Here is a 14,689-nt window from a genome sequence, read left to right as displayed (position 1 = left end):
AATAAGCGATCAGTGTATGGACAGCAGAACTCAGAGGAGGAGGAGAAACAGTAACAGCTGCTGGCTGATCGGGCCTGTGTGAGTGACTCAGGGCGATCGGATTATTACTGAGTAATTATGTTTTTTTTTTTTTTGCCTGTCCCGTTTGGCTCTTTTGCATCAGAATTGTTGTCTAAAGGCAAAGAAAGATGCCCAACGGATTTACTTTACCAAATGGACCATCCCAGCTTTGCCTTATTGGTGTATTTGATTCACCTTTTATTGTTTATTTTATTTTTTATTTTCACTTGTTAGATACGGGACAGACTTGACTGGGGAAAAGAAAGAGGGGAAAAACAGCGGGGGGACGGGGGAGAAGGGCAAAAACCAAAAACCAACAGAACGGGCAGAGAAAAAAAAAATGCATATATCAATCACCTGGATCACCTGCTGAGAAAGAAAAAAGAAAACAAGCAGAAGAGAACAAGAGTAATAGAATAAACAACATCACAATGATATATGGGAATATGACAGTAAATACTAAATGTTAAACATTATTGTGCAGCACATAAGATCAACAGAACACAGTGTGCTTTGAGGTAGGAGCCAAAAAGGGTGTAGTTTGTGGGTGTGATCACCCGTGTGCACACCTGTGAGCATGGACGCGCTTGTTTTTAAAAGGTTCCTTCATGTAATGATCTGCTAGAGGGTGTGGGGGGGCCACAGCCCCATCCTCCAGGGCATGAAGCAGGTATGGAGGAGATCAAAACTCCAGACATCCAGAGGCCCCCAGAACACAAGAGACCAAGGAAGACCAACAGAGGGGCAGCTGCGCCACTGTCCCGGAAAGAGCTGAGGAGAGTCCCAGATGAGGGCTCACTCAGCAGCCGCGGAGCAGAAGCCAGGGGGAGTTGCAGTGACGCGCCCGTGAGCTCCGCCGGCAGCCAGCTGTGCCTGAGTGACCGAGCCCCAGGCCGAGAGGCCGGGGGCACCCCACCTCCGAAGTGGCCCGAGCGAGCCCCGATAAGCGGCCGCCAAGGAGTGAGCCGGTGTGTACCTGGACGCCCATCCCCGGACACAAAGAACCACCAACGCACCGATGTCTGAGGGGGTCCGCCACTGGCAGGGGAAGTGGTGGTGGGGGGAGATAGGCCTCCAAACCTTGGAGGGCCTGAGATGTCCCCAGAGAGGTGGCGCCTGACACCCAACCTGACATATAGACACAGACATACAGGCACACACAGATACAAACATCCATTCCCACCCTCATGCTCTCATATGCACTCCACACTCAACCAACGTGGAGACAGACATAAAGAGACGCTGTACACACGATCACACTCCCCAAGCGTACTCTACAAACCGGGTCTAGGTACCCTTGCCCCTGGAGGGGGGAACTGCACCCAGACCCAGGTGGTGTTACCCTTTAGGAGGAGCAGACCGCCCCGACTCCGCAGCAGCAGGGAGGCCCCACACTCCAGACTGCAGTCGGACGGCCAACTCCTCCTAGCCCCCCCCGCTCCAGCAGGCCGCAGAGAACGGGGGTGAGAGAAGACTCCAAACCTCCCTCCACCCGCTCATTGTAGTGTTGATGCATGTGTGTTCTAAGGTGCAATTGCATGTGTTCTCTGCACCCTGGTGACATACCCCTACTCCAAGGCCCTGCATGTGTGGGTGGTTGTGGTGGAGCGGGAAGAGGGAGGCAGCTGGAGATGGGGAGGGAAGGAAGGGAGGGGCAAGTGACCCCTCCCTGGGGCCAGCTCCCCCGCTGACCCCAGTAAGCACCCCCATACTCCGCGACCCGCCAGGGAAAGGGGGCCCAGGCCCATCCGGACCGGGGCCCAGTGCAGCAGCGCCTCCCGGCCCCACAGAGCCCGGGACAGTCCACCCAACCCCACCACAGAGAAAACTGCACCCACCCCACCATCCACTCATCTTCCAGACTACATGAGACAATAGATGCCCAGGCTGAGATCTTCCTCCACCTCTCCTGTATCTCCCCCTCCTGCAGAAAGTTCCTGAGGAGAGGAAAGCTCCTGCAAGATGACCTCTGACCTTGAATGAGTGTCACTCTTGAAAGGCAAGCGTCACGCTGATGTCTGGAACAAACAGCCTGGGTTCTGTGGTGCGTTCACTGACACAAACAACAATCAGAAATTTAAAAAAACAAAAACTGTTTATTACAATTTGAATTTCCCAGCATGCCTAGGGGCTGATACAGACTGTCTGAGCTGTGCTTTAAATAAAGTTTTACGTTTTAGTCCATTACATCTGAATGGACTAACATAATAAAAGTCTGGCTGTGAATAACAAAGTAAGAGTCCAAGACGAGCGCCGATGCTACTCCGCCTAAGTCCGAACCTCCGCCTGATGTAGAGAGGGCGGGGTAGAAACCTGCTTCCTGCCTGAGAGAGGCGGAGCTTCAGTGGCTCTTCTTGGACGAGCCGAAGCCAGAGAAGCCCATCACTGCCGCCATCTCTTCGTCCTCCTCGAAGTCCACGTCCTCCTCCGCCCGTCGCTTCCGCTCCTTCTGCTTCTCCTTCTTGTACGCCTTCGCCTTCTCCTCCTAAAGACACGCAGCACAGACACCCGTGAGGAACGCGCTCATCCCGAAAGCCTCACGAGATCCATAAAACTCCTCCTCACCTCCTCCCGCAGCTCCTTCATGCGCTCCTCGAAGTCGTACTCCTTCTGTTTCTCCTCCAACTTCTTCTTGTTCACCTCGAATCTCTTCTTCACCTGATCAAGAGACGAGCGCTCCACCCGCATCGACATGCCCAGGTTCCTCTGATCTGCTCACACACACACACCACCTGCTGTTCACACTGAAGAACATCAGCAATGATGTGTGTGACATGATTTTCAAAATAAAAGCCTCCTCTCTGATCAGGTGTTTTAGGCTGTGAACTCACGTTTTTTGCCGTTGATGTGATCCAGGAAGTTGATGGAGTCTTTGACCACACAGTCGCACACGTTACAGTAATACCTGAAACACCAAAGGAAGAAAAAAGGTCACCTGTATGTCCTTGCTCCGCCTATATAAGGAGAATGGCGGCAGCAGCTGAGCAGCCCAAACTTTGAGCGAGGTCATCAGATACGTTTGTGTGAGAGAACAGAGCTCTACTGACTTCAGCTGACAGTGTGGGCGGAGCTTGTCCTGACACTGACCTCCTTGTCAGTGAGTGAGCCTTCATCACGCCATATTTTCACCTGTAAAGCAGCTGCAGCTGACTTGTGACATCACACGTCACGTCAGCGGTTGCTTTCGTTCAGCTTTTGTTTTGTTCTCAGTCTGCACGACAACTTGAAGAGACGATGGCGTGTGAACCTGGTCTTACCCGCCCATCTCGGCCTGCGGTGTGGTCTTGGTGATGACGATGGTCTTCCCCAGCTTGGACTCCAGGTCCACCTTGTAGTCCCGGTGACGCAGGAGGTCCCGCTTGACCGGCGGCGCAGTTTTTCCTGAAGGTGCCAACATGTGACAGGTTAATACAGAAAGTGAAAGCCTAAGCTCCTCCCTCTGAGCGGCTGATGTTCTTACCATCTCGCCGCTCGCGCTCCCTCTCCTCCACCAGACGTTTCTGGGCGAGGTTCTCGTACTCGTCTTTGTCCCATTTCCGCCTGAAGTCGTTTTTACTCGACTGGAAGAGAAAAGAGAGACGCTGCCGTTACCGCGCTTCCTGTCAGAGCTGATCACAGAGTGGAAATCACAATCCACAGAAACGTTGATTCAGTGACATGAAATCATTAATCATTTCTGGTATTATTGATAAGTCCCCATTCAGAGGTTAAAACACGGTCTGAGCTTCAGCTTTTATTTTTAACTGCTAAACTTCTGTCATCCTCTATTTTATGTATATAAGATTTAGACTGGGTATTTACGGATGTATATACATATAATTACACATATATACATAGACAGATATATACGTGTGTGTGTGTGTGTGTGTGTGTGTGTGTGTGTCGTTTACATATTGTTGTGATTTACGTTGCTGTGCTTGAGGGTCAACCGGAACCAAACTCCTTGAATGTGTTTGTGCATACACACGGTCAATAAACGTGATTCTGAAAATAAAGACGTCTAACTTTTACCTCCACCTGCTGCCTCCTCTCTCTACAAATCAAACATGTGGCTTATCACTAAAATACAGATCATCTTAAAGTCAGAAAAGCAGCAAGTCTTTATATCTGAAATAAAAAACATTTTAATTCGAGCCTGAGCTGAGTTCCTTGTTTTGAGGTGAAGCTTTTATTTTGACAGACCGGAAGTCACACCGCTTGCGCTAACAGGCTAACACTGATCAGCTAATCTGCTTCCGAGCTGCAGGAGGGACAAGAACAAACACGAAGTGCCAAGCAGCAGAGAGTGGGTTAACGAGCACTGGCATAACGTTTAGAAAACGTCTGAAATGAAACCGGAAACGCTGAACAGGGTCACGGTTAGCATGCTAGCTGCTGCTAGCTAAGCGCGCTGCAAACAGCTGTCTAAAGACGGAGAGCCGGCTTGAACCGGAGCCGGTAACAACCGCGACTACGACAAATCCCGAGAGTGAAACACGCCCTGCTCACACCGCCGAGCTTTCATGTTTTTACTCTAAAGAAGAAGAAACGCTCAGAAACTCACCCCGCTGCCTGACGCCATCTTGTTTACTTGTGACCGGAAATGACGGCAACCGCTGTAGCGTCATTTTTTCAACAGAGATAGAAAGAGCGCCACCTGCAGGAGAAGAGGAGGTGAGGCTAGGAGGCCCTTTATCAAACCCATCGCTGCTTCAGTCTCAGCAGGTTTACCGACCTTCACGTCTGCACGACGAACCTGCAGCACTGACGGCAGCGAGCTCTGAGCTCAGCGTCAGGATCTGTCAGGACTGCTGAGCGCTGGGTGGGAAGTTTCCCTGTCAGGACTCTTGCTGCAGCATTTTGGATCAGCTGAAGGCTTTTCAGGGAGTTTTTAGGACATCCTGATAATAATGAATCACAGTCGTCCAGCCTGGAAGTAATAAATGCATGAACTAGTTTTTCAGCGTCACTCTGAGACAGGATATTTCTAACTTTAGAGATGTTGCACAAATGGAAGAAAGCAGTCTTACATATTTGTTTAATATGTGCGTTGAAGGACATGTCCTGGTCAAAAATGACTCCAAGGTTCCTCACAGCGTTACTGGAGGCCAAGGTAATGCCATCCAGAGTAAGAATCTGCTTAGATACCATATTTCTAAGCTTTTCAGGGCCGAGTACAATAACCTCAGTTTGATCTGAATTAAGAAGCAGAAAGTTAGAACATAAGAAGATCCTTTATGAGCTTCACGTTGTTTCTGTACTGGGATGAGCTCTGAAGCCTGAAACGTCAAATACACCGTTCCTCTGCAGATCATCAATGAGCTCTTTCAAGAGTTTTTGATGGGTTGGAGAAAGTATTGAAGTCAGATTGAGACAAAAGCCCACAGAGCCCTCGTTACCCACCGCAGCAGCACCGATGTTAGTGGCTTGTGTCAGATTGGCGTTAGCACAGATTTGGTGACTGATTAAACCTGTTGTGATATCAGAGTGATGACAGATTTATCATACCTCACAGTCCACACTCACACAACCAACATCCATTTATCAGCCTGTCTGTGGGACTCAGCTGCTCCCGGCCCCCCTGCTGGTGTGGGGGATCTGAGCAGCTCTTCTGTCTGTGCGGTGCTGAAGACGCAAATGTCTAATGTGATAAATATGGATGATTAAATACTGTTTGACTGTATCAGTGATAGGATGAGGAAACTGGCTCGCTATGATATTCTGAATAAGATGAAACAGGAGAAACAGGCCTGACTGCAGCACTGATGTTAGAATCAGCTGTAAATATGTTTCTGACTTTATTTATTGTTTAGAGCAATAAATTTAATGTAATTCCTGAAATAAAAAACTGTTTATCAACGGAATTTTAAAATAAAACAAATCAGGGACCAGCTGGAGCGTAACCAGGTTGATTTTAACACTTAGAGTCCCCCGAGAGCAGCAGTGCCCAGCCTTCTACCTTTCTACCTTTAAAACCCGCCTTCCAGCCAAATGGCTGGTAGGCTTTTAGCTAAGCTTTAGCTTCAGCCAAGTGGAAGCTAAATTGGCTAGTCATTCATATGTAAATTAGGTTGTTACCTGGGAATTCTGGAGGGGAGTGGGGGTGTGTGAATGAGGGGGTGGGGGAGCTGCTAAAAGCTGTGAACTTCCTTTTGTGTTCGTCTTGATGCATTCTCAATCATCCAGGGAAATAAATCTCCAAAAGTCACCAACTTGGAGTGTTTCAGTTTGCCATCTTAGGGAGAAATCAACACACATGGGTGTATGTCCTTTGTTGCTGAGATTTATTGATAAAAACAGTATAAAAAACCAACCATTTGTACACATATTTACAAATAATAATAAAAAGTGAGTGAGTACATTTCAACATTTTCAGCAATCACTCACAATCCTGGCACTGCCATGGTATCTGTCGTCTGCATTTACCACATGTGTGTCTGTAGCAGTGAACACATCGCACAGTGGCATGATTCTTCTTGCATTTGTGTTTGACCTGACACATGGCTCTTTTTCCAGGGCTAGGTGTGGAGCGCTAAGGTGAGGCCCCGCCCTCATCGCGGCCCCGCCCCCTCCGCTCCAGGTGCCGCTCATTAAAGGCTGTGAGTGCGGACCGACGTGTTCTGTGAGTCCGAAGATGTCCGCGAGCAGAGTGGAACCGGCAGAGCAGAGCCCGCCGCTGTCCTCCAGGTACGTGTCTGTCCTCACCTGCAGCTGAGCTCAGCCAATCACAGCTGGGATTCTTAGCTCAGGCTGCACCTGTTCGTGTTCCGTTTGTTTGGCGTCTTTGTAAAGTTGAGCGGGCCGAAGCAGCTGATGTCTGTGAGACGGAACAAAGCCGAACCGCGGACAGGTTCTCGGGCGGCTTCGTCTCGTGTGGTTTCCGGCTGTTTGTTCTCTTTAAACACGCGCTGGGTCTGCGCTTCGTGACGTCAGCTCTCGGTATGAGTTCGCGGACTCACCTGTGTTCTCTGTACCTGCAGCGGCCCGGGTCTTGCTGCCAGGCTCCCGGTGTTGTGCCAAAAACTGATTTCCAATGTTTTTGGTGTTTGTGTAATGTCTCTACGTGTGTCGGTGAACACGGTCCTGGCGGCCAGGTTACTCTTAAAGAAGACTTTTTTTTTTTTTTTAACTGGACAGATAAAGGTGAACTCAAGACGCTGCCAAACACTGATTGGTGCTTCCAGCCTGTTACAGGAGTGCTGTTTGTGGCTCAACATGACTGGATGCCATTCATGAGGAAACGTCACACATATTATAGACCAACAGCTTATTTTTGTCAGTTTAAATACGAGCAGTGAGTGTTTGGCGCACGCCGCCTCAGACTGGAACCTCTGCACTGACTTTAAGCACACGTGTATCTTTAACACTTAAACTCTGAAAGCAGCAGCTCGAACCTGTGAGTCAGTGACGAAGGACCTGAGCTGTGACCTCGTGATGTCCAGAAATGAGACTCGTGACGAGGCTGAGCTTGCAGGTGAGCAGGGACACACTCGGGACGTGTGGTCGAGCTTTGTATAGTTTATTGATATGAGCTGTTCCATCAGTCCACTGAAAACATCTGTAACATCTGCATGCTGAGACTGGGGTGCTGACGTCTCAGGATGAGACTGACAGACGTGTGGCCGCTCGCGTAGCGACAGAAACAGGAAATGATGTAGTTTCTACATGGTGCTCGTCCACAAACAGAAACCTGGGCTGAAAGCAGGGGGGAGGGGGTCTCCCGGGACTCGTTGGCCTGGATGAGTCCAGGTGTGAATCCTGAGTGCTTAACCCCCCCATCATCATCACAACGACTCTGACGAGGGGAGGGGGGTCAACGACCCTTCGAGGGCTCTGAATCGCTCAGTGACCTGAGGTGAGCTCGTCAGTCTCACCTGGACTCTCTAAACCGGGTGTGTCTGCTTGCAGCTTCCTCTTCAGCCCGTGGTCGTGTGTCTGCACGAAGGGCTGGTCGGCGACCATGTGGAACAGCCTTTCTGACCCGGTGCTGACCACCACCGCCTCGGGATGCTCCGCCCCCGAGCCGTGGCTGCTCCCCGGCTGCAGCTCCGTGTACGACAGCCTGGTCAGGTATGAAATTCTCCTGCAGAGGGGTGGGGTCAGTGTAGCGTGGCAGAGACGGCGCCCTCTGCAGGCCGTGGTTTCTCCTGACGCCTTTCTCTTCTTTGCAGTAACGTCTCTCCTATCCCGTCTCCTCGTGGCGCCGGCGGCATGCGAGGACAAGAGCGAGTCATCAGCAGCAAACCACGCAGGTATTTGGCTTCTTTAATCCAGGCTAACGAGCCGTTATCAGGATCAGCTAATCCTGCGCGGACCAGTAAACGTGGACTGAAACCTGAAGGTCGCCACAGCAGGTGTTCATGCAGCTGTTCTTCCTCAGGTCCTCCATCCTGGAGCGCTGCATCCTCAAAGTGTCCACGAGCAGCGTGGCCGTGGGGACGGATGACGTGGACAGCAGGAGGTGAGTACGAGGGACATTCAGAGGTTCTGACCTGCTCTGTGCATAACCTGCATCAGGTGGCAGTAGGCCACGCCCCTGAGCTGTGTTGGCCTGTGGCGTTGCCTGCAGCACTGCACGCTGCTGGAGCCTCTTCTTCACTGGGTTTCTGTGTTCCCTGTGTAATTTGTCGCTCTGTGAAGGCCCCACATCAGCCGCTGTTACCCCCGCCTGCCGGACCCGACCAACACGGAGACCAACGCCGCGGTTCTGAAACGGCGGCAGAAACAGATCCAGTACGGCAAGAACACCAGCGGATACCAGAACTACATCCAGCAAGTCCCCAAGTAAGAACTCGGAGCATGACGCCGAGAATCGGACGACGGTTCCTCAAACGTCGACGCTGACACGCCTCTCTGGTTTCTCTCCTCCTCCTCAGACACCTGAGGGATCCTAAGCTCCACCCCTCCACTCCTAACAAGTACAGGAAGTACAGCCGGCGCTCCTGGGACATGCAGGTGCGTCTGTGGAGGCGAGCGCTGCACCTGTGGGACCCTCCGACCGGCGCCCAGCCGGATGCCGCCGACACGCCGGACCCCGTGGAGCAGCTGTAGGTGGAACCCAGCGCCAGTTGACATTTATCCAGAAACTGATCCTCGTCAGCTGAGGCCTTTCTGTGACGTCATCAGTGTTTTCTCTCTTTAGGCAGAGTCAGCTGGAGAAGATGACCTCTGACCTCTTTGAGAATGTTGGAGACGAGCAGAGAGAGAAGGAGACTCCAGCATCCTCTAAAGTCTCCTCTGTGTCTCCTCTGCTGGCCGCCACGCCCTCAGCGCTGCCTGGAGCCTGGGCCGTCCCCGTGTCGCCGGTAATCAGTCACCAATCAAATTCTTCGGCTCATTAAAGATGCGTTAACTTTATTTAACGTCCTCTGTGAAACACAACATCAGCTGATCGGTGACCTTATTTATTCCTGTTTGTTTCTCTGCAGCTGGAGGCGAGCCGCCGGGCACTTCGCTCTCCTCCAGGCCTGAACTACTCACTCAGCAGTCAGCTGACCACCGATGACAGCATGACCGACTGGCTCCACCTCCTGATGGAAACGGACCACGGCCAAGGTGAGGTAACTCAGCCAGCAGGGGGCGACTCCTGAGGGCGAGCCTGCTGGCTGGTTTGGGGCGGGGCTTGGTCAGATCCAGAGGTGGGAAGTAACTAAGTATTTGTACTGAAGTAGAATTTGCAGGTGTTTGTTTTACTTGCACGGTTCGTTTGGCTTTGCACACAAATAGGAGCCACTCTTACTCAGAGTACTTTTTACTGGAATAAAAAAGTTGAAGCAGTCCTGAAGTACAGACTGTGGGGACATGAGGTCACATGAGGACTGCTGTGGTTACATCAAACCTGCTGAGGCAGGCGATCGGGGTCTTGTTCTGTGACATGTGCTCACTTCCTGTTTGTCGGCTCACCGCCATCTTGTTTCTCCGTGCAGACTCTGATGACCAGCAGGTCCCTGTGTTCTCCGACCAGCTCCTGTGGAACCCGTACTGACCACCCGACGCAGTCCTCGCCCTTGTTTCCTCATCGTGTCTTTTTAAATGTGTCTGAAGATTAACTGAACGACAGCAGGGATCCGATTGGCCGCCACCCCCCCTCCCAGGTGCTGAGGTTTCCCGGCTGCTCGTGAACGCGTCGTCAGGGCGGACAGCTGAACACTCGGATGCACCTGAACGTTCGACCTCATGAAGCACTGCTCACCTGTTCTGCACTCATTTCTGTATCGACTCACTTTGGTGTCACTTTGTTGTCTTTGCTCCACCTTCACCTTCGTGCTCTGCTGTCTGGCTCGGGCTCCTCCCCCCCCGCACCGCCATGTTTTTTCTCAAAAACGACCCCCTGCTGAGTGGAGGGGAGCGGCCATCTTTGTGTTTGAGTTTTCTTTTTACTCTTCCTACTTTTTTTGCTGCTTGACTGTCAAGAGCAAAGCTGAACCATGTGATTAATAAAGGCGTAAATAAAGTGTTACTGATCCACAGGCCGACTCGTTCTTCTTCTACCCTCCATAAAAGTGTTGGACATGCAGAGGTGTTCACTGAGGGTGTGCAGCTGTAAGAACCTGGACTCCAAACACGAGTTGATCTTCTCTGTCCCATCAGAACATCTGGGTTGTTTGTTTTCACAGAAAATCCTTAAATGTGCAGAATAAGATGAAGCGGCTCGTTTAAATCTACTTCTTGCTTCTAAAATGCAGCTTTGAATAAAATTTAATTTATTTTTAATCCATAAATGATTTTTACTCGGTCTGACTATCCACGCATTTTATCAGGTTTTACGTGTGTTTTTTTTTTTGTTTTTTTTTTTTTTTTTAAAAAGAAAAAAAAAAAGTAAACCCTAAAGATGAACTCCTTATTTCTAAACTAGATTTTAACTCTAACAGTTTTCTTTTAGTCTGTCAAATTTATTTTCACTGTACAGTTTATTTAACAAAGTCTTTTTGCTTCCTCTTTGTTTTTAAAATATTCAGATTTCAAAAATGTAATATTAATAGAATCAATTTTTAGTTTCAACCACGTATTTTTATTTCTTTTTAGTCTCTACTCTTTTCTCTTCACCATTTCTACTCATTTTTCGTTATTTTTAATGTCCCGGTGTCTGCACGGTTCTCCGAGGTTCCTCCGGTCGGGCCCGGTCCGCGCAGTTTCTGCGGGTTTGCCCTTTAACGCGAGCTGTGGCGGTAAACAAGCCTCCGCGGACTCCAGCTCCCGTCATGCCCCGCGTGGCAGCGTTCTCGGAGATTCGCCCCGGGTTCGTGCGGCAGGTTCGGCTGTGCTGAGCGGCGGCACTGCGGACCGGATCAAAGGATCAGACGTAAATAAACGGCAGGTGCCGGTGATGCGCTGAAGCCCCGCCCCTCCTCCGCTGGCACCGTAGCTGTTATTTATGAATGCCCGCCGCTCACGGGCGTGTGCGCGCGCAGTCCTCGTTATTATTATTATGTTTTAATAACGGAGACCGGACACCGATCCAGGCAGATGTGCGGCTCAGTGCCGGAGCCTGCGATGCCCGCTCCGCGCGGTTAGATTCCCGCTTCGTTCCGCTGTGTTCGACGATAATACTGGGTCGATACACCGAACACAGAGCCGTTCGCCGGCCCGCTGCAGCCACAGGAGCCGCCTCACCCCGTCAACCGACAAGGTAAGCACTGCGCCGGGCCGGAGAGAGCGGGACGTGTGTCCGACTCCGTCCCGCAGCATCCCGCCGTGTGTCGCCCCCCTCTCGCCGCTCCGGGAGCTCTCGGGCCGGCCACACGCCGTCAGCACCGCTGTTCCGATCGCTGTTGACGGCCTGCGGTGGTTCTGCTGAGCATGGGCCTGTGAGGGGTCCGGTGTGTGCGGACGGCCCTGGCCTGGGTGATGGCCGGAGGCGGGACAGACACCGGGAGCATCATTGATGTTCGTGGGTTGTTTGTGACACCATTAACGGCGGCTAACGGGTCAGCTAGCAGCTAACCCGTTAGCCGCCGTTAGCTACTAACTGCCGCCCTGTTCGCTGCTAGCAGCCCGGCACGGGCCCCCGGAGCCCGGGAGGCGGTGGAGGAGGCAGAGCCGTCACTCAGCGGCTCCCATCCTCCGAGCAAGATGGCTGAGTTTATTGTGCCGACCTTGAGCGGAATAACGGGATGACTTGTTATTTATAGCAGCGAGCTAACGGCTCAGGTGAACTGCTGGTGATGTAACGGTCCGCCGTCATAACACAAACCGGGGTTTGTGTTTTTTTTCATGGAGTAACCCTCCGCAAACACACCGCCCACCGGGCCGACAGGTACACGGGCGGAAAGCATCCCTCATTAAAAGCAATGGGATGCTTAGCCACAAGCTAACAAGCTGTCGGGGGTGCCCGGCGGCCTCGGTCAGCCCGGCTCGGCTCGGTTCGGCTCACGGTCATCGGCATGTACCCGGAGCCGATATTCCCCCAGCAGAGCCGCGCTAACCAGACCCCGGGGTTCCGCCCCGATGACGGGGTGATGGTCCCCTGTTCTTGGCCCCTGACCTGGTTTACAGGAGCCCCAGGGGGTCCACGAGTAACGGAGTAACGGTACTCAGTTACAGCACTGATGCAAGGCTGCAACTGGAGAGTAACGACATGAAGGAGTGAAACTGTTATTGTTATTATTATGAGTGTTAACTGTGTGACATAATAATTAAAGTCTAATTTCATGCGATGAGCGGTCCAGACTAATCTCTGGGACCTTGTATTCCTTTTGAGGTTATTTTTTTGTAATTTTGTTGTCAGGTTTTTGTTTTTGCTCTTTTTGACATTTCTTTTCCGATTGAATGTCTAGTCCTGGCTCTTGCTGGTTGTTATGTGGGTATGCCTCGTGTGTTTGTTCTGCAGTTTTCCTGCGTGGCTTTGGGGGGTCTGGGTGGTTTTATGTCGCCTCGACGGCGGTGCAGGTGGTTTGTAGTCTCTGTGAGCTCCTTTTCACACTTTAGTCTTTTTTGTTGTTGTTTTTGTCGGGTCTCAGATGCGCTTCCTCCAGTCGTTCATGGTGGTTTCTTCAGGCTGTTTGGTCGTAGCGTCTTTGAGGCAGTCTTTAGTCTGTCAGTCGTTTCACTCTGTGGATGTTTTCGTGGGTCTCTTTTGTGCTTCGTCTCTGTCCACGGGGGTCTTCTTCTTCTTGGTGGCGTCTTTTTGTTTTTCGGTGTCTCTTATAGGGGTGAAAATGAAGAGTTTATTGATTGTCATTCTGAGGTTATTGTCTCCACCATCACTAATTGCACTCTGTGTGGTCAAATATTTGTGCATGTTGGAGCAATTTCCCCTCTTTGTTGCAGTCAGGTCAGCAGTGGTCAGCGCCGACACACACACACACACACACATGAAGAGAGAGAGTATGCATAGTATCCAAACAACCATCATAATTCATCATACAATGAGAACACGACGAATCAGCAATTGACAATGACTAATTAATATTCTATTATTGTATATATTGTTTGGAGTTTAGTCTGTTACTGTTGCTATTTTTACCATTTCATGTTGGAGCAACTGTAACCCACATCATTTCCTTATAAAGTATTCTGATTGGATCATGGCAGGTCATCCTGAACCAATCACACGTCTGCTTACCTGCATCTTTTGTTTCTCTTCCTCTTCTTTTCCCTTTTTTCTAAACTGAGCACCTGATGGCTTTGAACTTTTCTTGTCCATCTTGGTTTTAATTTTGCCCTCCAGTACGAACACAAATCCCCCAACCCGAGGATCACCGCAACATATCCTAACAGACCGACACCTTAGTTCACAGATTCACTTTGTCTAAGGTGTGTTTCTGGGATTTCACACAACCCAGGATTCAAATCATGAATCCATGATGGGTTTGGATTTACAACATTATGAAATGTGCTCTATTTGGAAGCAGCAGGTCTTCCTCCCCTTTTGACGGGTTGTGTGAGCACAAAGCAAAGAAAAAACACTTTATTTGCACAGCGAGGGACAATAAAGGATATTTCAGTTTCTATTGTGTTCTACTGCAGAAACACGAGCAGGTAGCTGAGCCTGGCTGTTTGCTACCTTCAGCTCAGGCTGTGGCTGCTGTGCTGGGTTCTTCGTTAGCTTAGCATTAGCACGGTGTGTGATGCAGTCTCCACTTTAAACTAGAAAAGTCAAAGGAACGTCCGTTTACACGCCGCAGACCTGTTTTCCTCCTCTGACACGTGAACTGCAATCAGCTGATTGTAGTGCAACCAGAACTGATAAGCGGGATCAATACACACACAGACGAACAATTCCAAACAGGGACTTGACTGTGGGACTGGTTCCCAGTGCTGTTTGTGGTCGTCTTTTTCTTGTGTTTTTCCTGTTTCTTCTCAACATCAGCTGTTTGATGCTTTGGTCCTGATAGAGTTGTCAATGTTTTTCAGCTTAACTTCACCTGCGTGTGTGTGTGCCTTTTCTAGGTGTGTTGCTGCAGCAACGGCTGACAGATGATGCTCTTGTGAGAGTGGGTGGGGCTACGTGGCCCTGAGGCCTTAAGGAGGAGTCTCAGCCCTAAGCTCCTCCCCTCTCTCGTCCCGAGACAGACCAAACGGACGGACACACAGACGGCCGTAACTCTCCCCTCCCTCCTCCTCCTTCCCCCCTCTCTCCCCTGTTCTCCCCTCCACCTGGCCCCTCCTCCTCCTCCCGGCCACCCTCCCCTGTCTCCCCCCTCGTCCC

General features: G+C 50.8%; 3 protein-coding genes across 4 annotated transcripts in view; 2 read left to right on the top strand and 1 right to left on the bottom strand.

The window, feature by feature from the left end:
* Nucleotides 1-2,136: 2,136 nt before the first annotated feature.
* On the bottom strand, nucleotides 2,137-4,688 carry zmat2 (zinc finger, matrin-type 2). The gene is made up of 6 exons (XM_085471247.1): nucleotides 4,604-4,688; nucleotides 3,521-3,620; nucleotides 3,318-3,441; nucleotides 2,892-2,965; nucleotides 2,626-2,771; nucleotides 2,137-2,545 (listed from the first exon to the last, which is right to left on the bottom strand). Exons 1-6 carry the CDS (start codon nucleotides 4,619-4,621, stop codon nucleotides 2,402-2,404), a joined length of 606 nt encoding a protein of 201 aa, XP_085327373.1. The 5' UTR covers nucleotides 4,622-4,688; the 3' UTR covers nucleotides 2,137-2,401.
* Nucleotides 4,653-10,504, top strand: slbp2 (stem-loop binding protein 2). Its single transcript, XM_085471217.1, has 10 exons — nucleotides 4,653-4,713; nucleotides 6,556-6,726; nucleotides 7,948-8,109; nucleotides 8,211-8,291; nucleotides 8,420-8,500; nucleotides 8,680-8,823; nucleotides 8,916-9,086; nucleotides 9,182-9,344; nucleotides 9,468-9,594; nucleotides 9,966-10,504. The coding sequence occupies exons 2-10, from the start codon at nucleotides 6,674-6,676 to the stop codon at nucleotides 10,022-10,024; spliced, it is 1,041 nt and encodes a 346-aa protein (XP_085327343.1). The 5' UTR covers nucleotides 4,653-4,713; nucleotides 6,556-6,673; the 3' UTR covers nucleotides 10,025-10,504.
* A 769-nt stretch (nucleotides 10,505-11,273) lies between these two features.
* fam53c (family with sequence similarity 53 member C) overlaps nucleotides 11,274-14,689 on the top strand; it is a 12,915-nt gene continuing 9,499 nt past the window's right edge. Inside the window, exons 1-2 of one of the 2 annotated variants that reach the window (XM_085471208.1) lie at nucleotides 11,274-11,668; nucleotides 14,431-14,689. The exon at nucleotides 14,431-14,689 is cut by the window's right edge and continues 91 nt beyond it. The gene's annotated coding sequence lies outside the window, so the exon portion shown is untranslated. The remainder of the gene's footprint in view (nucleotides 11,669-14,430) is intronic. The other variant, XM_085471209.1, reaches the window with a different exon arrangement.

The sequence above is a fragment of the Copadichromis virginalis genome, linkage group LG10, assembly GCF_057382275.1.
Source record: "Copadichromis virginalis isolate Kocher_CV1m ecotype Utaka linkage group LG10, C_Virginalis_male_GT1.1, whole genome shotgun sequence".
Taxonomy (NCBI): Eukaryota; Metazoa; Chordata; class Actinopteri; order Cichliformes; family Cichlidae; genus Copadichromis; species Copadichromis virginalis.
Note: the sequence above shows the minus strand (reverse complement) of the source record. Positions and strands in the feature narration are given on the sequence as shown.